This window comes from Caretta caretta, chromosome 9, assembly GCF_965140235.1.
Source record: "Caretta caretta isolate rCarCar2 chromosome 9, rCarCar1.hap1, whole genome shotgun sequence".
NCBI lineage: Eukaryota > Metazoa > Chordata > Testudines > Cheloniidae > Caretta > Caretta caretta.
In genome coordinates, this window is record NC_134214.1 from 6,298,689 (window position 1) to 6,321,371 (window position 22,683).

Sequence of the window (22,683 nt, forward strand, 5' to 3'; positions counted from 1 at the left end):
GGGCGGGGCTGCGCACACGGGCAGCGCCGGGCGCCACTGAACCCCCCGGCTCGGCCGTGCTAGGCGCTGTACACCCGGTTGGGACAGGCGGTGCCCGGCCCGGCGCTCCCCCGCCCCCCTCGGCTAGGGGGAGCTGCGCGGGGCGGGGGAGCCCCCCCGGCCACAAGCGTCCAGCCCACTCTCGCCCCGGCCCCTCTCTGTCACATGATCCCGGCCCACGCCCCCTACCTCCAGATTGGCTGCGCGGTATCACGTGACCCCGGCCTCAGCGCGGGAGGGGGAGCTGCCGTTGCCAGGCAACGCCGCAGCGGGCCGGGGAGCGGCCTGGTGGGACCCGAAGCGGAGCAGGTAGGAGCCTCCGGCCCCCGGGTAGCGAGACCTCCCCGCCTGCAGGGATGGGGGGACGGCCCGCCCCGGGCGGGCTCCCCCCACCAGCTCTTGGGGAGGGGGCTTCCCCCACCCATCCTGGGTGGGATTAATGGGAGGGCCCCCCCATTCTGGGGATGTGGGTCAGCCTGCCTGCCCTGGGGTGGGTGGCTGTGATGGGGATTCCCCCCCCAGCCTTAGTGGCGAGGGGTTCCCCACGTGGGGTGGGGTGGGGTGGCTGTAGGGGGGGGGGCTCCCCTTCCTTCCCTCCCTCCCCCGGAAGGATCAAGCCCAGCCCTTAGCCAAACTGGGGGTGCAGCAGAAATGGGGCTTCTCCCCCGCTTCTCTCCCCGCTCCTCCGTCCAGTCTCTTCCCAGGCTCCAGCTCCGCGGCCCTGCCTGTGGGAAAGGGGGTGGCTAATAATGGCCAGGCTGAGGGGTACGGGGGGGGGGGTCTAGCTCATATTCTGCTTTGTGGGTCATCAGCACCAGCGGTCAAGGCTGGCACCACAGCGTCGCTGGCCGCAGGTGACCGCACGCCCAGCCAGCCTAGAATATTCAATCAGGCTTTACTCTTCCATTAGCAGCCGGCTACGGCATCCGTGCTTTTCCCTGCGCGCGCACACATTTACGTTTTGTACAACAGGAACCAATAAAGATTCTCACTATTGTGCCATTGGCAAAACCGCCACCTATGTTCTTATGCCCCCATTTATCGTTGGTGATGTTGATTTACTAGCACCGGCTAGTTTCCGGTTGAACCTGCTGTGCTGATGTAAACTGATCTAATTTCGTATGAAGGTCTTTAATGGAGATTTAGGCCCCCAATCTGCTAACGCGCTGGCCAGGCATATCCCTGCATTTGTGAGACTCTCCATTGGAGTCAATGGGTCTCCAAGGAGATGGGCTAGCTGGTTCTTTGCAGGATTGGGGCTGAAATATGGAGCACCAAGAAGATGTATTTACAGAATTCCTTTTTGGAGCATTACTGGAAATAAGGTGGACCAGTGTTCCCAAACTTTTTATTAAAGTGACCCACCAACTGTACTTTATCTTTTTATGCGACCCACCCAGTGTCCAAATTCATGGCGGGGCTGGGGGCGAAAATCATAGGCCAACATCCTTTTCCTTCCCGTCTGCTACCTCCTTCTTGCCTTGCCAATGGGGCATTGACAGGTCACCCCAAAGCCCATAGATGCTGGAACTAGGGGAGCAGGAAACGCTGCAACTTGAAGTGGTTGCAGTGCGGGGCGGGGGTCCACTGGCTTGAAGTGGTTTCTATTATTCACACGATTTATAGTTTGGTTCAACAGCTCTCAGCACCCCCACTATAAAAATTGTTCCAGCAACCCTGCCACAGCATCATCCTCCATCCCATTACCACAATCCTAATCATGGCCTGGTCCAGAAGGGAGGCTGCGGGGTGGTGGTGGGTGGATTGGTTGGTTGGAGAGCAAGCTTGTCCTGCACTCAGGCACTCAGCCCATGGTGGCACTTTCTGTCCCATGAAGCTGGGCTCAGCTCCTTGCTCCTGGCTTTGGGACCTGGCACACAGGGTTTCAGTGACGCTCAGGTTTGGCTGAGCCAAATCAGTGGCGGTGCAACCCTGTGTACCAGGTCTCAATGCCTGGAGTGGGGAGCCAGGCCAAGCTCCAGGAGACAGGAGCCTCTGCTTCCTGATGACTGGGGGGATGGGCGCTTTCTCCACGAACCCCCATTCCTGGGGCCTCCCCTCTGCATTGGGCCTGCAACCCATCTAGAACCTTCTGGTGACCCCCTGGGCCATTACCCAGTGTTTGGGAAACACTCTGATAGATAACGTGTGAATGATAGATAACTAGTGGTGTTAATAATTCAATGTGTTTTGATGACTTGTAGGTCTGTCTTCAGTGAGATTCAGCAGTAACCTTTAATGATGGGAGACATCCTAGCTTATGAAGCCGAGTTACTTGGGCTGGTGAAAGAGGTAGATGTTTACTACGGAATAAAAAAGAAGAAATCATCTGGTGCCTGCATTTAGGGATGGGGGAAGGGGCAAATTTGTAACTGTTAGGCATTGATGCTGCCATTACTCTATGTGAGTAGATGCTTGCAGCTGCATGGAGTCCCACTGATGGGGCATTCACTGCTTGCATGGAGCTCATTGCAAAATCAGGACCTTAGTTAAAGGAACACTATCAAGTAACTTTGGACCCAAAAGGTTTCATTTTAAAAAGGATTTGCAAAACATAATATAAATAGAATTGTGTTAATGAAATTTTTAAAATAAACATTGAAAAGCATTTGTTTAATCCTTCGCTGTGGTGTTAGACTCACAGACCAAATATATTAGTACCTGAGAATTAGAAAGTGAAATGTACCAGTCCCCTGTTATTGTCTAACGTGAGGCTCTGATCCTACAAAGAGTTAAAATATATACTTAACATTATGCACTGTGATTAGTGCCGTTGCCTTCACTGGGACTATTTGCAGTGTATGAAGTTGAATAACGTGTATAAGTCTTTATAGGATTGGGGTATATCCAAAATGTAACAAACAAGAAAACAGCATGAATGGTGAAACATCAACATACATTATTTAAATTTTAATCTTCTCGGTATCAATAACACAGATAAGAATTTTCTCTTTTAAATTAGTTTTAAGTTAAGGCTTTGCTGTGGTACAGCCACCTGTTTAGCCCTGTGCCACAAACAGTACATACAACTTGCTTCATCACGTAATTGACATATCTTTTCTCCTTACTCTGGTGACAGAGGCTCCACTCTTGTGATTTGGTTTCTCTATTTTTACACTTTCATACCAACAGTTTTTAGTCTATATTTGTACTTTATGAATTTCTCATGAAATGGTAAAGCCAAACACAGGATTTTCCATAATTGGACGCACCAGATTGTTGGTACATCCAAATGTGTGTCCTGCCTCTAACACTGGCTGATATTTCAGAGGCAGGCAAATCTCCCCAAAACCTGTAATGTGGCTAGTTTTGTACATTTTGGATGGAGGAGGGAGAAATCTTTCTGGACCTTTTGCAGCTTGGCCTGAAGAATGTGGTTTGCTTAAGTTAAGATATTATGAGTGATGGTAAAATTCTCAGATCTTTTAAAATTCAGCCACAACGTTTGTCTGATTCTCTTGAAGCTAGAGGTCCCATTACCTGTAGATGATGATACCTTCAGAAAGTGTTAGTCACATAACTTTCTTGTAATTATCTGTTCAACCAAGCTTAAAAAAACTGTTGCATTACTGGTTATTAGTTGCCTTTCTTGATTTAAAAAAAATCAACTGACTATAGTAAAGCTTTGTAGCAAATCTGTAAATAAGTTTGCCTATTTATTGGTCACTGTTTTAAACATTAAAAAGCTTAAGAGTTTGTTATCTATGTGTGTTCTTGTGTCTTTAGTATTTAGACTTTGCAGAGTTTGAAGACACAGTGAAAACGTTTACAAAGGAATGTAAAATAAAAGGGAAGCCATTACCTAAAACAGCAGGTGGTTCCTTGAGAGACTCAAAGGCTTTGATTATCCAGGTAACAAATCTTTTATATTTGGTTTGACTAGCTAATGATCAGAACAGGTAGAGAGCACTGTACTATTACATCAGTTGAAATAATCTGAAATGCTTAAGCTAACTTTTGGTTTAAACAGGAGTAGGCTGATAGCAGGGTATTTTCAGTGAAAGAATCTCAGCTGAAATTCACCCCATCAGGAGCCAGAGTCCTACAGAGCTCAAGGTCTAAATTTTCAAATGCGACTCATGAATTTGGGTGGCTCAGTTTTTGGGTTTCCAGATTGACTCTCATTGGAAGTGTCTGATTTTCAGTAGAGCTGTGTGAAACTTTTCATACAAAACTTTTGTTTGGCAAATAATGATGAGTCAGCAACACCTAAATGTTTCATGAATTCCAGTCAATTTTGTGAAATTATTTTGGGGTTTTAAAAAAAAAGAAATTCTGAAAAAATCAAAACGTTTAGATTTTTTTCAGTTCAAAATGACTTTTTGTTCCAAAATTCTCTAATTTAATTTTTAATTTGTTTCAATATTTGGAAAATGTTTCATTTTGGTTTGACCAACATTGAACTCCTTTCCTGTGTTTTCGGAATTGCCAGCGAGTCAAAACATCTGCTTTTTTCCATGCTCCGCTACTGAACTCCCACCTTCATTAAACCAGGCATCTTTAAGACAAGTCAAATAGGATGCCCAAAGCTGAGGCACTCAAAATCACGAGACACTATGGTCTGGCTACAGGCCTTGATGGTCATGTTATGTCTCAAGTTGATGAGGAGGGTAGGAGTGGGTTGTTGCAAAGTTGTTATTCCAAATGGTTGGGAGGATGATGTTGTTAATATTTTGAAACATTCTGAATGTTTCTGGATAAAATTATCTGTAAATGTGCTCTAGAATATAGGATAGGCACACTTTACAAAACAAAATACATCCATCCATCATGTTAACTTATTAAAATATACCCAGGAATTATGTACTCCCTCTGCTCCTGGGACTCTACCTCATTATTATGAAGACATGGATAAACTGATACGTCTAGATCTAATGTTTCTTCCTGTACCCCCCGTATTATTTTTTTGCACACTAATCATAGTTAGAGAAGGAAAGGGGAAGGATAAATGATGAGGAGTGAGTGAAAGTTGGGCAGAGTTTCATATCCATCTTACAGAGAGATTTTAAGGTGTGATTATTATTATTTTTTTGAGTGAGATAGGACAACGGAAATAATGTGAAGGCCTCCCAACCTTGGAGGGTTATGGTAAGGAGATGAAGAAGAAGCAGAGTGGGTGAGTGGAGGTGTAGGATAATGTGAAGGCCAAGAGGTTTAATGAAGGAAGTTAACAAATAATTTTGAAAACCAGGAGGGCATTTTTTTAATTGGATCTGGAGATGGCTGGGAAACCAGTGAAGGTGATAGAGGAAAGAGGTTGTTATGACTGAGTTTTCTAGAACAAGAGAGAGGCTTGCAGTGTTCTGAACTCTCTGAGGTTTGGTAAATAAGGATTTAAGAAGACCATAAATTGAATTAATTGTGATGAGGAGTAATTGAACCATGAATGTGGATTATTTTTCAGAGACTGGGAGATGGTAAGGGTGAATTCTAGCTAAGTTGTGTTCTAGAGGTGGGGATAGACAAATTTATTCATCAGGGAGAGCAGAGAGATACGGGCAATTTTGGAATCTAGGATGACTCCCAAGGTTTCTAATTGTAGTAGGGTAGGGGGTCTAAGGTAAGGTGAGTGTACATCAAAAACAGAGGACTCTAGTACAGGGATCAGCAACCTTTCAGAAGTGACAGGTTTCAGGGTAGCAGCCATGTTAGTCTGTATCCGCAAAAAGAACAGGAGTACTTGTGGCACCTTAGCTCATCTTAATTAATTAGCCTCTTACAGTTGGTGTGACTCCTTCCACCTTTTCATGTTCTCTGTATGTATGTATATCTTCTTACTATATGTTCCATTCTATGCATCCAATGAAGTGGGCTGTAGCCCACGAAAGCTTATGCTCTAATAAATGTGTTAGTCTCTAAGGTGCCACACGTACTCCTGTTCTTTCAGAAGTGGTGTCCCAAGTCGTCTTCATTCATTTATTCTCTCTAATTTAAGGTTTCACGTGCTAGTAATACATTTTAACATTTTTAGAAGGTCTCTTTCTATAAGTCTATAATATATAAGTAAACTATTGTTGTATGTAAAGTAAACAAGGTTTTTAAAATGTTTAAGAAGCTTCATTTAAAATTAAATTAAAATGCAGAGCCCCCCAGACTGGTAGCCAGGACCCGGGCAGTGTGAGTGCCACTGAAAATCAGCTCCTGTGCTCCCTTTGGCACGCATGCTATAGGTTGCCTACCCCTGCTCTAATATTTAGAAATATTTCATAGTGGGTAGTTACCATACAGCCAGGAGCTGATAGTGAAGACATGAAGATAGCTGGGGGATAAGGAGAGTCAGAGAGAAAGTCCGGGGACATATACATTTGTGGATCACTTCTATAGAAGTGACAAGAGAGGCTGATGTTAAGAAAAACAAACCCCTGAAGGAGAAGCTACCAAAAAAGAAAATGAATGAAAAGAGCCATATCTGAGGAGGGGGCAAGTTTAATAAGATGCAGACACACTTGCATTGGCTGAAGTCACAAGATCAGAAGCCCGTTGAAGTGGGTTTTGTGTCTGCCACGCAGGCATTGATTCCTTGGTGATCTCTCAGTGCTGTGACCGCGCTCTAATTGTATCTAATTGTGAGAGGCTTTGGGTAAAATTTTCAAAAAAGCTAAGAGATTTAAATGGATTTAAATGGAACTTAAGCTTCTAAGTCAGGTACTTTTGAAAATGTTGCCCATCTATATGTGGGGTTGAATGAACTCTCTTCTTCTTTGCAGAAGGATCTGCTTACAGCATTTGAAGATGGAGAGCAGAAAGTTTTCTTTGAACTTTGGGAGGAGCATATTTCCTCTTCACTCCGAGACAATGAGCCTCTTGCCCAGAAGCTGGAATTTTATCTTCACATCCACTTTGCCATCTACCTCTTGAAGCACTCCGTGGGCAAGCCTGTAGGTTTGCTTTTCAGTTTGGACTTAGTTTGATTTTTGTGTGTATCTTCTCCAACCTTGGTGTTTGCCAAAACAAAATGGATTAGAATGGATTGGTCTTTAGGTATTCCCAGGCAAATCCATTCCTTCAACAGCAGGCTATATTTGAGTTTGTCTTGAAAGCAGACCCTTGAGCTAGTGAAGTGTGGAGATGAAATTATTCATTTGAACCTGATCCTATAAGGTGCTGAGTACTGTCAAGTTCCAAAGAGTTCAAAAGGAGGTCTACCTTTAAAATCTTGCCCTTGAATTCATGGGAGTTTATTTTATTCCAGTGGACATTCAGTAACCTACAAGGCAAATAAGATATGACCACCAAATTAATGAACAGAATCTACCAAACAGGAAAAGCACCTCATTATGTCAAACTTCCATATTTCAAGATTGATTGACACCTCAATTTTTTTTTGGTGAAAAAAGTCTTTTTTTAGCTTCATCTACCATTTCTGTTATTTTGGGTTCAGATGACCTTTTCTGCAGCTTTTAGAATGTGGTCCGAAATCCAGTTTTGTATTGTAAACATCATTTTTAACCTTAACTATGTAGTACCTCACCATAATATAGTAGAATTAATTTATTTTGGACCCTAGTAATGATACTTTATAATAGGAATAGCTTCAGGGGAATGTATAGTAACTACACAATGGAAAAGTAGCACATCAGATTGTGAAAGGTCAGTTTAAATGGGCCACCTAGTGTTAACAAAGCTGTCCACAGTGTTTAATAGGTGAGAATTGGTATCTGCTAGAATAAATGTCCCACTGTGTGAGCCTTTGCGTTCTCTCTTGTTTCTTCTCTGCTTTGTTATGACTGGACACTGTCAGGTAAAATTTGATCTGAAATGTAAGTGTTTAAAAAATGCTTAATTCTAATAGAGATGTTCCCAAGAATTTAAAATATATTCATCTGGAAAAAATGTATAAAAAGCAAAGGGTATGTTTACACTGCAATTGAACACCCAAACCAGCCCGTATCAGCTGACTCAGGCTTTGGCTGGAGCCTGGACTCTGGGATCGCAATAAAACAGCCCCGTAATTCAAGCCCCATGTGCCTGAGTCGGCTGACGTGGGTCCGCCATGGGTGTGTGTTTGTAGTGTAGACATCCCCAAATAGTCTCAGGCACTGTGTATGATCTATTCTAAACAATGCACAAGTGCAATGGTGCAAGCAGCCAGCAGATGAAACTGAGTAGTCTTTTTTTATTTTTTTATTTTTAATTGTCCAATCAATCTGAGAGAAGTCCATGAAAAGTAAATTATATTTTAAAAATTCTGTCAGTAACTAATGTGGTGTTTAGTGGCTTAAGTGAGAATGATTGTTAGTAAAAATGTTTGTGTTTTTTAATCAACAGTTATCTCTTCTAGGTTTAGCACAATGCTTCTTTTTAAAGCAGTTTATGAAATAAATATCTACCAGCAAAATATATTCCATGTGATATTGAGGATGATTTTTTGACCCATTGATTTTGTTCCTGTGTGGCTTTCACTATACCATGCTTGCCAGAGATACAAGAGATGGCTTATTTAACATGTTTAAAATCAAGTAGTGACTTCCTCTCCACTTGCTGAATGCGGATATGGCACTTGACCTGCAGAAATCTGCTCCAAGTGCTCAAGACTGTTTTGCTCATAAAGCAAGTGGCCCTCCTTATTTCTCTTGGCTCCGTTGTCCTAACATGGAAGAACCCTTCTGCCTTTTCCTTTTGGATAAGTGACCAGGTGAAATGCTCTCTGACTAGCTAGACTGAGTGCTGTTCCCTGGGCTGGCCACTGAGAAGCACTTAGCCGTACTTGGTCAGCAGGTACTGTGGGATGGAGAATTAGTGCTTGATGTTGAATTTCGTCTTCACTTGTAGCTGCCAGCCCCCTTAAACACCCATTGAAGTTGTCTTCTAAATAATGACGCCTGTTTCTTTGTTTCTTAGGACAAAGCTGACTTTGATGAAAGGATTTCTCACTTTAAAACATACCTGGAGACGAAAGGGGCTGCACTGAGCCAGACCACAGAATTCCTCCCCTTTTATGCTTTGCCTTTTGTTCCCAACCCCATGGTCCACCCATCATTTAAAGAACTCTTTCAGGTAAATATTTGTTTTGCACAGATTTTGTTAATAATGATTTTTCTCACAGGGTGGATGGATGCTGAGTACTGTTTAGTATGGTAATGCTTTTTATTTTTTCCTTCTGCCAAAATTGTAAACCATAAAAAGGATATTTGTGGTGAGATGCAGTATAAGCGCTGTTAATAACGTAGTAATGTTTTCCAGTCACTTACATAGGCTTGTGTACTGAATGATCCCAAAGTGTTTTACAGATGGTGTGTTCATAAATAGGATCACTGTCCCACTTGCCTCTGAAATGCAGATACCTGTGGGGAACAATGTGGGAACACTGATCTATGTTTCATACTACTTTTGCGTTGCTGCCCGACAAAACCCACTGTTTCTGGGTCCCAAAGCTCAGTGAAAAGCCTGATAACTGAGGCCATGTCTACACTAGCGAGCTTACAGTAGCACACTGATACAGCTGCGCCTCTGTAAGACAGCTTGTGTAGCCGCTCCATGCCAATGGGAGAGAACTCTCCTGTAGACCTCATAAAACCACCTCAACGAGGGCCGGTAGCTGTGTTAGCCGGAGAAGCTCTCCCGCCATCGTAGCGCTGTGCACACTGCCTCTTATGCTGGCTAACCTTATGTTGCTCAGGGGTGTGGTGTTTTGTTTGTTTGTTTTTTTCAGACCCCTGAGAGACAAAAGTGGTAGTCAAGTATCGGGGGTAGCGGTGTTAGTCTGTATCCACAAAAACACCAAGGAGTCCGGTGGCACCTTAAAGACTAACCGATTTATTTGAGCATAAGTTTTCGTGGGTAAAAACCTCACTTCTATGCCATGCATCTGAAGAAGTGAGGTTTTTACCCACGAAAGCTTATGCTCAAATAAATCTGTTCCTCTTTAAGGTGCCACCGGATTCTTTATAAGTGGTAGTGTAGACATGGCTTATGTGTAAGGAGCCTGTTGGAAATACATTTTGAGAAACGAACCCAAGCCTCCTTAGTGAATGGGGAGAAGAGGGAAAACTCTATTTCATAAGTAGTCCTCCCTCCAGTAAATGATGATAATGCAGCTGTCCCCCAACATTTCCTATGACTTTTCTAGCAGCATTATATTGAACTTCCTTTCCAAAAAATTGAGACTCTGTAGCTATGTTTAACAACTTTGTCATACCCGTGTCGTTCCTGAGAGTGCTTTGTCAGCTAGACATGTTTGGCCTTTGCCCTTGTATGGCTGTTTCAGAATTTACATCTTCTGTCACTGCAGAGGCAAGGTGGGAAGAAAATAAGAATGGGATTAGGGTTAAACCTCATGGGTAGATTTGATCTTTCTGCATCTCTTTTAGTTTGGAGCTTTTACAGCAATTACCCTATTGACTTAATAGAGGGGGTGCGGGGAGACAGCCTATATGTAAACCCACTTCCAGGTACCTGCCCAGCTTGATGGTTAGGAAAGGATGTCTAGATGACGCTAGTGGTGCTGGCTTGACCCTTGGGCAGACTGCATGCATTTGGCAACTCGCTATCCACTGCTAAGTCAGGTTGAAACCAGAAAAGGAACATTCTGCCGCTTCCTTTTGGACTTGCTGCAAATAATGAGAAAAGGCAAAGGGCTAGTTGGTTTCAGAGATGGGATCTGATTACTTTCTGAATTCTGTTCAGCAGCCTTTTTGCATGCTATTCTAGGAGAAACATTTCATTTATCTCCAGGATCTCACTGTCCAAGATCTTAATGCTTAGTCACTCACAGCTTCTGTGGAATCATACAATTCACATGCCTCCTTGAAAACAAGTCAGTTGCTCAATTCCAAAGTTAAAACAAACAAAAACAAAAAAGAGTCACTAAGTATTGTTAATGATAGAGACCAGATTTTTTTTAAATAGAATCCTATTGTTCTGGAAAAGGACTAAATGTATTGTCTAAAGTGCTCGCAGAGGCGACATGTAAGTGTTAAGAGCAGGAGGGCCCAATTTAAAGGTTGGGGGGGCAAGTGAATGCCCAGTGCGTTGCCTCTGGATAGAGGAACCTTCCAGCCTCACTTCCCTGAGCCAGGGCAGCCAATTACGCTGGCTTTTGGGGGCTGGGGCCGCAAGAGTGGGGAGCATGAGTTGCTGGGCCAGCCTGGGCCCTGGGCGGGGACCTCACAGCAATAAAATTTTTCCCTAGAGCTTCCACACCCTCATGGATACCTCAGCAGGGAGAGGAGAATGAGCAATGCCCCTATTCTGGTTGAGCACAGGGAACCTGTTCCCGGTGCTTTCTCCAACGACCACGCTCCAGCCCCCTCCCGTGCTTGACCCGGGGCTGCTGTTTTCGCCCCGCTAGCGTTACTTGCTGTGCGGACCCCTGCCACTGCCTTCCCAGCCGGGCTCTCGCATGCTGCACAGAAGCAGTGACCTGGAGTGGCCATCCTCACCCGGCAGAAATGGCTCTGTCCCGCTCCCTCCGCTTCCCACCTGGGTCTGGCTGCCGGGGTGAGGAGCCGAGCAAGCTGGAAACTAGTCGGGCGTAGTGTGAGAAGAACAGAGCCCTCCTCCCCCCAGCAGGCTGAGCAGAGCAAGCTTTGGAGAGGCCCGCTGAGCTGCGGTAAAGGGCCAGGAGCTGAAGGGGGTGCATTGGGCCTCTGTGGCATTTCATACAGCACCCGGCCATGGGCTTCTTGTGGGGCCACAGGGTCAGTTCACTCTGAGCCCTGCAAGGGCAGCTTGGTGCTCACAGCAACCTGAGGGGGTCATGTGACCCTACATGCACCCCCGCATATTGCCTCTGGTGTGAGATATATTGAAATGTGATAGGCCGAAAGGTATGTAAGCACATATTGTATACCTGGCAATACTGTATAGTATTCAATGGTGCATCATTGTCTTGAGTTCAGACTCGCAAACCTGGCAAATGTGAATCCTGTATCGTTTCCAACCTGGTGAAACCCAGGGAAACTTGAGATGTAAGAGCAGCTCTGAACACACAGAATAGCAAATCTCAGGAAGTTTTTGCTGCTTGTTGAAAAATATCAGCTGTTCACCTGTTAGGTACCTTTTCAGCAAGCAGAAACCCGATTGATGGAGGGTGATGACTGAGGAAATGGATAGTTGGTATGGAATTTTTAAGAAACAAAGACTGTTTTTTTTTCCCCCCGATTCACTATGTTTTCTGGTGTTTAGGGGAAGATGTATCTGTCAGAAAGAAAACTTCATTCCAAACAGCGGATGATTCGTGGATTAGTCCAATTTTCTTACAAGTTCTTGGAATCCAAACCTCTAATAGAAATGTTGTATTCTGATTCACTGACGTAAGGCCATGGCCTTTGATAGTCTAATGACAAAACGTAAACTTAAATTCCAGACTGAGTCAACTATGAAAAATTAATACGATGATTTCTATAGCTTTGTTCATTAAAGCTGAAGAATTAGCAAGGGTTCATTTTTATGTTCCATTACAAATAAATGAACTTTTCTCATTCGGCTTTAATTTTTTGGCCTGATTTGTTTTCATTTTTGCAACTTAATGCCTTGTGTTCCATGCACATTCAGTATGTCTATTTTTGGGTAGCTATTTTAAAATTGAAATAAAATATTATATATGACTAAATAATAAAATAAAAATAAAATATTATACATGAAATGTTTAGGATTATCGTTGAGTTGACTTGTCATTTTCTTGCATGCGTATGAGCCACTCATCAAGCAGGCTAGCTTTCATACCATTAGAGGCACAATTTTTCACTGCAGTGCTGGCTGTGTTGCTTGCTGCTGGAAGTTGCTATGACTCCAGCTGTAATTTTTTGTTTTTTCTTTTCAAGGATTCTTGGATGCCGGAGTTAAAGACGAGGTTGGAAAAGTTCCTGTCTCTGACTCTCAAAGCCAGTCATGCCCCAAGGCTTCTCACTTTATATGTATCCTTTTGAAAAATGTTTTAAAGATCATTAAATTAGACTGCCCTTTTTATAGTAATTTTATTGAAGCAGCATGCTGCTTGTTTGCTGTGTAATCACCGTAATGTTACTAAGTTGTATTACTTACCCTGGGAAATGTTGACACACCACATTCAGAAAAGTCGTTTTAAAAAAAGTTATACCAAATGTTAGGACAGCAGTCTAAATATTTGGTACCTACTAACCTGCTTGTTTACCAGATCATCATTATTTAATATAATGTGGATAGTATATCATTGTCTGAGGCACAATTCTGACGTGACCTCTCTCTGGGCAACCAGTAAATCCTCGGTCTTTCTCGGAAGCCCACTTCAGTGGAATATTTTCAGAGCTTTCAGGAGTCCCAGAGATAATTATTTTACTAAACAAATTATGCTACATGCTTTATTTTATTTAAAAGAGCATCATCATTTCTCTAGCAGCATCATTTAAGCCGCAGTGGGAGGCCTAATCTGCATAGTAACAGAGGTCTGACAAGATTACTGGCCCTATTTTTGCTCAGCACAGTTCACTCATGGCTAGACTGGTACCTCTCAGCCTTTCGTAAGGGGCAGCACCTAGTTGCGTAGCCTCAGGAACAAAACAGGGACCAAATTATGACTCTACAAATCCTAGCTTCAGTGAACATGAGTTGCACCATCCCTTTTCCTAGTACAGCTTCCTTTCCCCCAGCAAACCAACGTGGCTCCACTGGTCCTTGTAGTGGGGGCATGGAGGTAATGCCCCTTCTGTTCTGGTAATGCCCCTTCACTCTCTGCCTGCTTGGCTGGATGGAGAGCTGTGATCACTGCCCATGTTATGACTCTTCATGTGGCAAGCCCACACAGAGGAGTAAGTGGGCATCTTATGCTTGCTTCTTCCTCTGCATGGGTGCATAGGCTGACTCATGACTGAGTTCTATGAGTTTCTTTGGTAGGAAACATTTCTTTCTATAAACCAGTTGCACAGCTTATGTCATCAGTTCATATTTGATACAGTTTTTGTTTTATAACATGAGTTTGAAGCCTTTTCCTGGTGTCTGCATGCTAAGATTAGTGTTATCAAAACTCATGCTTCAGAGCATAAAATGATGTCTGCAGGAATAAGAAAAGAGGCTCTCTCATGTTTCTGTGCAACATTACACATCAGGCTAGGTGCTTTGTGGGGTTTTTCTTTTCCCCCAAAGCATTAGGCAGTAATGCCAGAAGCAGTAGGGACACTGGACTTGATTGGGCCATACTGATTCAGTCCATTGGTCTATGTCCCTATCCTGAATACCCCTTAAATGGAGATATGTTTTCCTGAACTACTCTCTCTCTTACTACAGAAGGAGAATGGACACTGCAGCAAAGGTAAATGATCAGATTTGCTAGGGAAGGTTTATACTACCAGCAGCTGTAACTGTGAGAGGAGGATAGGCCTAGGGTGAGAGGAAAGCTAATGAAATTGGGCAAAAAATGGCTTAAAATTAAGGCCCCAATCCTACAACTTCTTCTAGGAAGGACTGCATTGAAGTCAGTGGGACATTCCAGAGGCAGTTTGCCAAAGGGCCTAATGGCAGAGGTTGTATTTCCAGCTTGTTTTTAGTGACATTTTTACTTAAAAACAGATCATATGGAGGATTTGGTAAAAGGTGCATATTTAAGCTATTCTGATTAGATACAAGATCAGGAACAGCCAGCATGGATTCACCAAGGCAAGGTCATGCCTGACTAATTGCCTTTTATGATGAGATTACTGGTTCTGTGGATGAAGGGAAAGCAGTGGATGTATTGTTTCTTGACTTTAGCAAAGCTTTTGACACGGTCTCCCACAGTATTCTTGTCAGCAAGTTAAGGAAGTATGGGCTGGATGAATGCACTATAAGGTGGGTAGAAAGCTGGCTAGATTGTCGGGCTCAACGGGTAGTGATCAATGGCTCCATGTCTAGTTGGCAGCCGGTGTCAAGTGGAGTGCCCCAAGGGTCGGTCCTGGGGCCGGTTTTGTTCAATATCTTCATAAATGATCTGGAGGATGGTGTGGATTGCACTCTCAGCAAATTTGCAGATGATACTAAACTGGGAGGAGTGGTAGATACGCTGGAGGGGAGGGATAGGATACAGAAGGACCTAGACAAATTGGAGGATTGGGCCAAAAGAAATCTGATGAGGTTCAATAAGGATAAGTGCAGGGTCCTGCACTTAGGATGGAAGAATCCAATGCACCGCTACAGACTAGGGACCGAATGGCTAGGCAGCAGTTCTGCGGAAAAGGACCTAGGGGTGACAGTGGACGAGAAGCTGGATATGAGTCAGCAGTGTGCCCTTGTTGCCAAGAAGGCCAATGGCATTTTGGGATGTATAAGTAGGGGCATAGCGAGCAGATCGAGGGACGTGATCGTTCCCCTCTATTCGACATTGGTGAGGCCTCATCTGGAGTACTGTGTCCAGTTTTGGGCCCCACACTACAAGAAGGATGTGGATAAATTGGAGAGAGTCCAGCGAAGGGCAACAAAAATGATTAGGGTCTAGAACACATGACTTTTGAGGAGAGGCTGAGGGAGCTGGGATTGTTTAGCCTGCAGAAGAGAAGAATGAGGGGGGATTTGATAGCTGCTTTCAACTACCTGAAAGGGGGTTCCAAAGAGGATGGCTCTAGACTGTTCTCAATGGTAGCAGATGACAGAACGAGGAGTAATGGTCTCAAGCTGCAGTGGGGGAGGTTTAGATTGGATATTAGGAAAAACTTTTTCACTAAGAGGGTGGTGAAACACTGGAATGCGTTACCTAGGGAGGTGGTAGAATCTCCTTCCTTAGAGGTTTTTAAGGTCAGGCTTGACAAAGCCCTGGCTGGGATGATTTAACTGGGAATTGGTCCTGCTTCGAGCAGGGGGTTGGACTAGATGACCTTCAGGGGTCCCTTTCAACCCTGATATTCTATGATTCTATGAAGTTAGATTAAGTTGATATCCTGATTAGATACAGTTTTCCTAGAATTCCTCTCCAGTATGTGTTTATAGCTGTATATATATAGATCCTCTGCTCTCAAATCTTAAGTCAGTTATTCTGGAAGTTGCAGGGGTTTGCAGAGAAACAATGAGTTTTATTGTCTTTAATTCCCCTTCAGGTTTTTTCCTTTAGATTCCTAATATTGAACCAATTGGTTTAACCCTGATAAAAATGTGTTAATTTTGGAGTAATTTTCTTGTCATATTTTGTTTATAAATGTTCAGAAGCACCCGAGTGTATGTCTACATTGCATCTGGGAGCGAGCCTGGGTTAACAGACTTGGTTTACCAGGGTTTGCGCTAGTGTGCTACAGATAACTGTGTAGACATTGTGGCTCAGGCTGGAGTTTGGGCTCTCAAGGTCCTCTCAAGGAGGAGGTGGGCTTAAGAGTCTAAGATGGAGGTCAAATTACAGCGTCAATGCTATGACCTGCCCGGGGTACAATCTGGACTGTTGGATGGTTGTGCACCCTTAACTCTCTGGTCTGGTGTGCCCTATGCCCTGCCTTGCTGTGTGAGTGGCCACTCTGCTCACTCACCCCAGCCTCTAGCACATAGGTCATCCCTGGACATATTCCAGAGTGCTATGCCAAGCCATTCTTGAGTTACATATAGGGCGACACTCATATATCCCTAGTCCCAGCCTTGCACCCCAAAAATGCGCCTGACACTGCTCAAGACCCCCTAGGTCAGAGTAAGCTCATTAGTTTGTCATGCCATCAAAGGGTACAGATATGCACCAGCCTTTATAACCTGAGTAGACTCCCCAGACTTCAGCCAAAAATGCACTGGCTTAGGTAAAACACTGAAATAAGTTTGTTAACTATAGAAAGATAGGTTCTAAGAGACTTATAAGTGGTATAGGCATAGAAATTCAGAATTGATTGCAAAAAGAAATAAAATTAGGGCTGTCAAATTAACTGCCGTTAACGTGTGCAATTAATGCAGAGCAGGATTAACGTGTTAATTTTTTTAATGTGGGTTAATCGCAGACCCTCTGGGCGGGAGGGGAGCATGAGCTGCTTTGGAGAGCCTGTCTGGTCAGACGCAGTAACACAAGCCGCCACCAGAGGGCGGGAAGAAAAGAGGCTAGAGAAAGTAACCTGGTTCTCATCCCGGCGTTTTTAAAGTAAGAACAGGACCGCCAGGGGCTCGCCCGAGCCTCCCCGCCGCGAGCTCCACGCCCCCTAAGCTGAGGCTGATCCTCTCCCCCACCCACTCCGCTGACTCAAGCTCTGCACCGCCCAGGGGTCAGCTCTGAAGCCAGCACTGCCTGCCAGCAGCAAATTTCTCCACTTTCCTGCTTCTGGGCAGTGCTGCCTTTAGCTGATCCCCGGGCAGCCACCTCTCTCTGCTCTGCCTTGCAGCCAGGACGAATAACCAGGTTTGGCAAAGAAGTAAGGACGTCAGGGACAGAGCTGGAAATGGGGACTGTCCTGGCCAAAACAGGACGTATCGGCACCCTAGCCAGCCCGGGCCCTATTGTTCCCAGCTGGCCCCTCACTCCTGGGACCAACCCCCCTGCATTGTGCCCCATTCCCTTTAACGGGCTGTTTGCTCCGGAGGTACCCCATAGAGAACATGGGCCTGGTGAGCTCAGCCTCCCTGTACCAGCCTCTCCTCCCCTGCAGTATGATGAGTCCCCGAGGTAAAATCCACCCTCCCTTGCAAAGAAGGACTCACTTAGCTGAAGGGAGCCCACCTAGCTCAGTAAAAGGAGGTGAGCCTGATGAGCCCAGTACTAGAAACTACCCTTCCAGAAGCAGCAGCAAAACACCTTCCTCACCCTTGTCCTGTGCCAAGTCATTGCTTGCTCCCCCCCCAACACATCGGTACCCCTTGTCCTCCCAGAACCTCCTCCTGCACAAATCATTGCTTACTTCCCCCCTTCCCTGTCCTCTCCCAACAGTGAATGCTTGTTTGTCTGAGTGACTGGCTGAACAAGAGGTAGGACTGAGTGACTTGTAGGCTCTACAGTTTTACATTGTTTTATTGTTAAGTGCAGTTATTCTTTTTTACATAATTCTACATTTGTAAGTTCAACTTCCATGATAAAGAGATTGCACTACAGTACTTCAGCATGGTGAATTGAAGTTTCTTTTTTACAGTGCAAGTGTTTGTAATCAAAAATAAATATCAAGTGAGCACTGTACACTTTGTATTCTGTGTTGTAATTGAAATAAATATATTTTAAAATATAGAAAACATCCAAAAATATTAAAATAAATGGTATTCTATCATTGTTTAACAGTGCGATTAATCCTGATTAATTTTTTTAATCACTTGACAGCTCTAAATAAAAGATAAAATCCCAGTCTAATTCCTAAACTTTATCAAGCTAAGTCAAATTTGAAGTGGATGGTTTCTCTTATGCAAAAAGTTACAGCAGTCTGTGCTAACTGGAAACCACTCCCCCCCACTACAAATCTTCCAAAAGAACTTATTACATTCAGTGTACGTGAGGGAGAAGAGGTGACATGGTAATGTCGTTGTCCCTTATTTATACTCTCCTCCAGGTGCTGGAAAGATCCTTGCTGTATCCTGGGGCTTAGGCAGCCCTATGGTGTACGTGCTCCAGCAACTGTCTTGTGTGTGAATTGTAAATCTCTTGTTTTCAACTCTCCTGCTGGTGCATGGCTGGTGATGGTACTCTGACACCTGGCTGGGTGTTGGTCACTCCTAGAGTGCTACTGAAGAGCTAGTCTCTGGGTGTTTCCCAGACTCTTAACATGTTTCAGTAGCAAACATGTAGCAAAATCTCCTAATGATACATAACATTTTGACAGAACAATGATGCTCAACAGATTATAATTTTCCAAATGATACCTCACAAGGCATACTTTGTACAAAACATATCATCATAGCGGTGAATATGGGGGTTTTGGGGTGCTATTTTGAGATACAGTGCCTCACAAAAGCAGCCTCTACACAGCTACTTTTAGCGCATTAGTGTAAGTTCTGTTAGCACAAGTCTGTGGATCCGGGTTGGGAGGCTCACTCCCAGGTGCAATGCAGACATACCCTAAGGGAGTGGAGCCTAGGTTTCCCTGAATGTCAGTGGGTCTTAAGCACCTGAGTGCTTAAGTCACTTCAGAAAATGAAACTTAGTTGCTTCTGAACATTTTCCCTATGTTCTCTTATATTATGTTGGTTTATTTTACTCTGAGGATTTATTTTTTGTATTCTGCTAATTTGGTTTATTAAAACAAATGAGGTTTGTCTTCTAATGTTGGACGTTTCCGTCATTTGCTTCATTATTTTGTGTTCTGTGTTGCATTTGATTTTATTAAGTAATAGAGGCATCTTTCTAGCTTGTACTTTTCCAAAAGTGAGAGTACTGAGGAAATTACTCCTTTCTGAAATATTAATTTGTTCTCCTGACTTTGGCTATGAGTCTGCATGGGTGTGCCTGTGTAGCTCTGATGGCAGTTTCAGGCCTTAATATGTAGCTCTGTTTTATTCCTTACAATTTAGGTCTGTTTAGACTTTAAAAAAGATTGTCTGAGGCCTGCCTCATCTAAAGGGAATTGGGTCTGAGGTGTGAGCTTTGTGATGTGCTTCCAAAATCTCCTGCAGAAGACTCACAGTGAGATCCATAGTACAGGCTCACTGTTGGAGACATGAGTGAGTGTTTGCTTTATCAATGAAGTAGAAATGCAAACAAAATTAATAAGGGACACATGAATGAAATGTAGCATGGCAAAGAGTTCTGAACACAGCCTTTTGTAAACCGTTGCCAGTCATTAGTCTCTGACATGCTGAAGCACTTTGAGGTTAGACGAGATGGTGTAAATACTCTGGAGGATGTACTGGAGAGTTTAGAGCGTTTACCTTTCCTGATTAACCTACTGGATGCTCTGGCTCCTCACCTGTTTGCCACAAGACTTTTTTTACCTGTATGGTTTTAAAAGCTGTCTGGGTGGTGTGCTTACCTTACAACTTCCCCTGTAGGTTTTTTGTTTGATTAGGCAGATCTGAAGAACTACAAAATGTTGGTGCTGTACAAGCAAAGCCCCAGGAATAGGCACTGACTCTGTAGGTGCTCCAGGGCTGGAGCACCACAGAAAAAAAACAGTGGGTGCTCAGAACCTACCAGACACAGCTGTTTGGCGGCACCCGTGATCAGCTAATCAGGGGTGCCGCCAAACAGCTGTTCAGTGATGCCTCCAAAGAGCTGATCAGCGGCTCAAGTGGGGCGGAGAGCAGCAAATGGGTGGGGGCCTCGGGGAGGGGATGGAGTGGGAACAGAAAGAGGTGGAGCAGAGTAGGGGCGGGAAGAGTCGGGGCCTTGGGGGAAGGGGTGGCATGGGGGTGTGGCCTCAGGACAGAGGGGGGGGTGGAGTACCCCCAGGGAAAACGAAAAGTCAGCATCTATGGCCCCCAGGTTTTGCTTGTATCCTGGGTACTTAAAGGAAAATTGAGGAAATAGCATCTTTGGAGATTGACTAGCAGCTTTCTTTTGTATTTCCTGTTGACAAAAACGGTGGCAAGGTTCACACCCATGAATCCATTTTTATAACCTCATAGCATAGATTTTTCTTATGATGTATTGTGTTTTATTCTGTGATGTGAAGACTATGTGGGGCCTTCTGAAATGGAGATTTAGTTTGACAGATGAAAAACAAAAACAACTGAACTTGGAAGGCTACCAAGATGTCCAGGTTCCTAGTTTGAAAGCTAGTAAACCTTTCAGCAGATGACAATGGTTAATTCCTAAAAAATGAGATCTACGGATAATACAAAGCAGCACAGTGCAAAGTGTATAAAATAAAATTTCTGTAGCATCGTGTGGTCTGCATGTGTGGAAAGAATTCTTAAATGTTGAGATGCTTAAATACGTTCCGTGGGATGTACAGGCATTTGGGTGTGTAGTTTTTCCTGCTGACCATAGTTCCAAGATAGGTTTCAGAGTAACAGCCATGTTAGTCTGTCTTTGCAAAAAGAAAAGGAATACTTGTGGCACCTTAGAGACTAACCAATTTATTTGAGCATGAGCTTTCGTGAGCTACAGCTCACTTCATCGGATGCAAGAGTTCCAAGAGTTATTCTCATCACTGAAAATGTTCCCCATCAAACTTACGAAAAGCAAATGAACAGTGAGTGGATATATGTTTCATGAGTAATATGTTGCAAAGTTTTCTCTGTGTGAACATCTGTCTTTGGATATGTCCAATGGAAATGGTCTTAAATAGGAATCTCCATCATTGGAGGTTAAGAACAGGGTGGACAAACACACCTGTCCGGGATGGTCTAGGTTTTTTTTTTGTCCTGCCTCAACGTGTGGGGGCTGGACTTGATGGCTTCTCGAGGGCCCTTCCAGCCCTACATTTTTGTAATTCTATGAATATTTTATAGTTTAGGCAATTGTGTAATTAGATTCCCTCTGTAAGTTTGCTTACCGTGTTGTTATTTTGAAGTTTTGTCCATTTCGAAGTTTTTAATTACCCAGACATCTGTTGGGAAAATATCACAGCAGGGCACGGATTATCCAATAAGTTCTTGGAATGTATTGGAGAAATTTTTTATTTCAGAAGGTGGAGACAACTACCAGGGGAGAGGCTGTTCTAGATTTGATTTTGACAAATAGAGAGGAACTGGTTGAGAATTTGAAAGTGGAAGGCAGTTTGGGTGAAAGTGATCCTGAAGTGATAGAGTTCATGGTTCTAAGGAATGGTAGGAGGGAAAACAGCAAAATAAAGATAATGGATTTCAAGAAGGCAGATTTTAGTAAACTCAAGGAGTTGGCAGGTATGATCCCATGGGAAGCAAGTCTACGGGGAAAAACAATAGAAGACAGTTGGCAGTTTTTCAAAGAGACATTATTAAGGGCACAAGAGTAAACCATCCCACTGCATAGAAAAGACAGGGAGTATGGCAAGAGGGCACCCTGGCTTAACCAGGAGATCTTCAATGATCTAAAAATCAAAAAAGAGTCCTAAAAGAAGTAGAAACTAGGTCAAATTACAAAGGATGAATATAAACAAACGACACAAGTATGTAGGGACAAAATTAGAAAGGTCAAGGCAAAGAACGAGATCAAATCAGCTAGAGACATAAAGTGTAACAAGACAATATTCTACAAATACATCAGAAGCACAAGGAAGACCAAGGACAGGTTAGGCCCATTACTCAATGTGGGGAGAGGGGTGAATAATAACAGAAAATGTGGAAAAGGTAGAGGTGTTTAATGACTTCTTTGTTTCGGTTTTCACCCAGAAGGTTGGTGGTGATTGGACGTCTAATGTAGTGAATGCCAGTGAAAATGAGGTCGGATCAGAAGAGGCTAAAATAGGGCAAGAACAAGTTAAAATTACTTGGACAAATTAGATATCTTCAAGTTACCAGGGCCTGATGAAATGCATCCTAGAATACTCAAGGAGCTGACTGAGGAGATATCTGAGCCATTAGCAATTATCTTTGAGAAGTCATGGAAGACGGGAGAGATTCCAGAGGACTGGAAAAAGGCAAATATAGTGCCCATCTATAAAAAGGGAAATAAGGACAACCCAGGGAATTACAGACCAGTCAACTTAACTTCTGTACCTGGAAAGATAATGGAGCAAATAATTAAGCAATCAGTTTGCAAACATCTAGAAGATAATAAGGTGATAAGTAACAGTCAGCATGGATTTGTCAAAAACAAATCGTGTCAAACCAATCTGATAGCTTTCTTTGACAGGGTAACAAGCCTTGTGGATGGGGGGAAGCGGTTGAGTGGTATACTTGACTTTAGTAAAGCTTTTGATACTGTCCCATATGACCGTATCATAAATAAACTAGGGA

At 43.7% G+C, this 22,683-nt stretch overlaps 1 protein-coding gene across 11 annotated transcripts in view; it reads left to right on the forward strand.

Moving 5' to 3' along the window:
- Positions 1 to 271: 271 nt before the first annotated feature.
- Positions 272 to 22,683, forward strand: part of ARMC9 (armadillo repeat containing 9) — a 113,351-nt gene continuing 90,939 nt past the window's right edge. For 10 of the 11 annotated variants that reach the window (XM_048864645.2, XM_048864646.2, XM_048864647.2 and 7 more), the window contains exons 1-7: positions 272 to 348; positions 2,244 to 2,331; positions 3,766 to 3,891; positions 6,747 to 6,917; positions 8,881 to 9,036; positions 12,804 to 12,896; positions 14,242 to 14,266. In XM_048864645.2, the coding sequence (XP_048720602.2) occupies positions 2,278 to 2,331; positions 3,766 to 3,891; positions 6,747 to 6,917; positions 8,881 to 9,036; positions 12,804 to 12,896; positions 14,242 to 14,266 (625 nt within the window). In that variant the 5' untranslated portion in view covers positions 272 to 348; positions 2,244 to 2,277. Of the gene's footprint in view, positions 370 to 2,243; positions 2,332 to 3,765; positions 3,892 to 6,746; positions 6,918 to 8,880; positions 9,037 to 12,803; positions 12,897 to 14,241; positions 14,267 to 22,683 lie in introns of all 11 variants that reach the window. The other variant, XM_075132069.1, reaches the window with a different exon arrangement.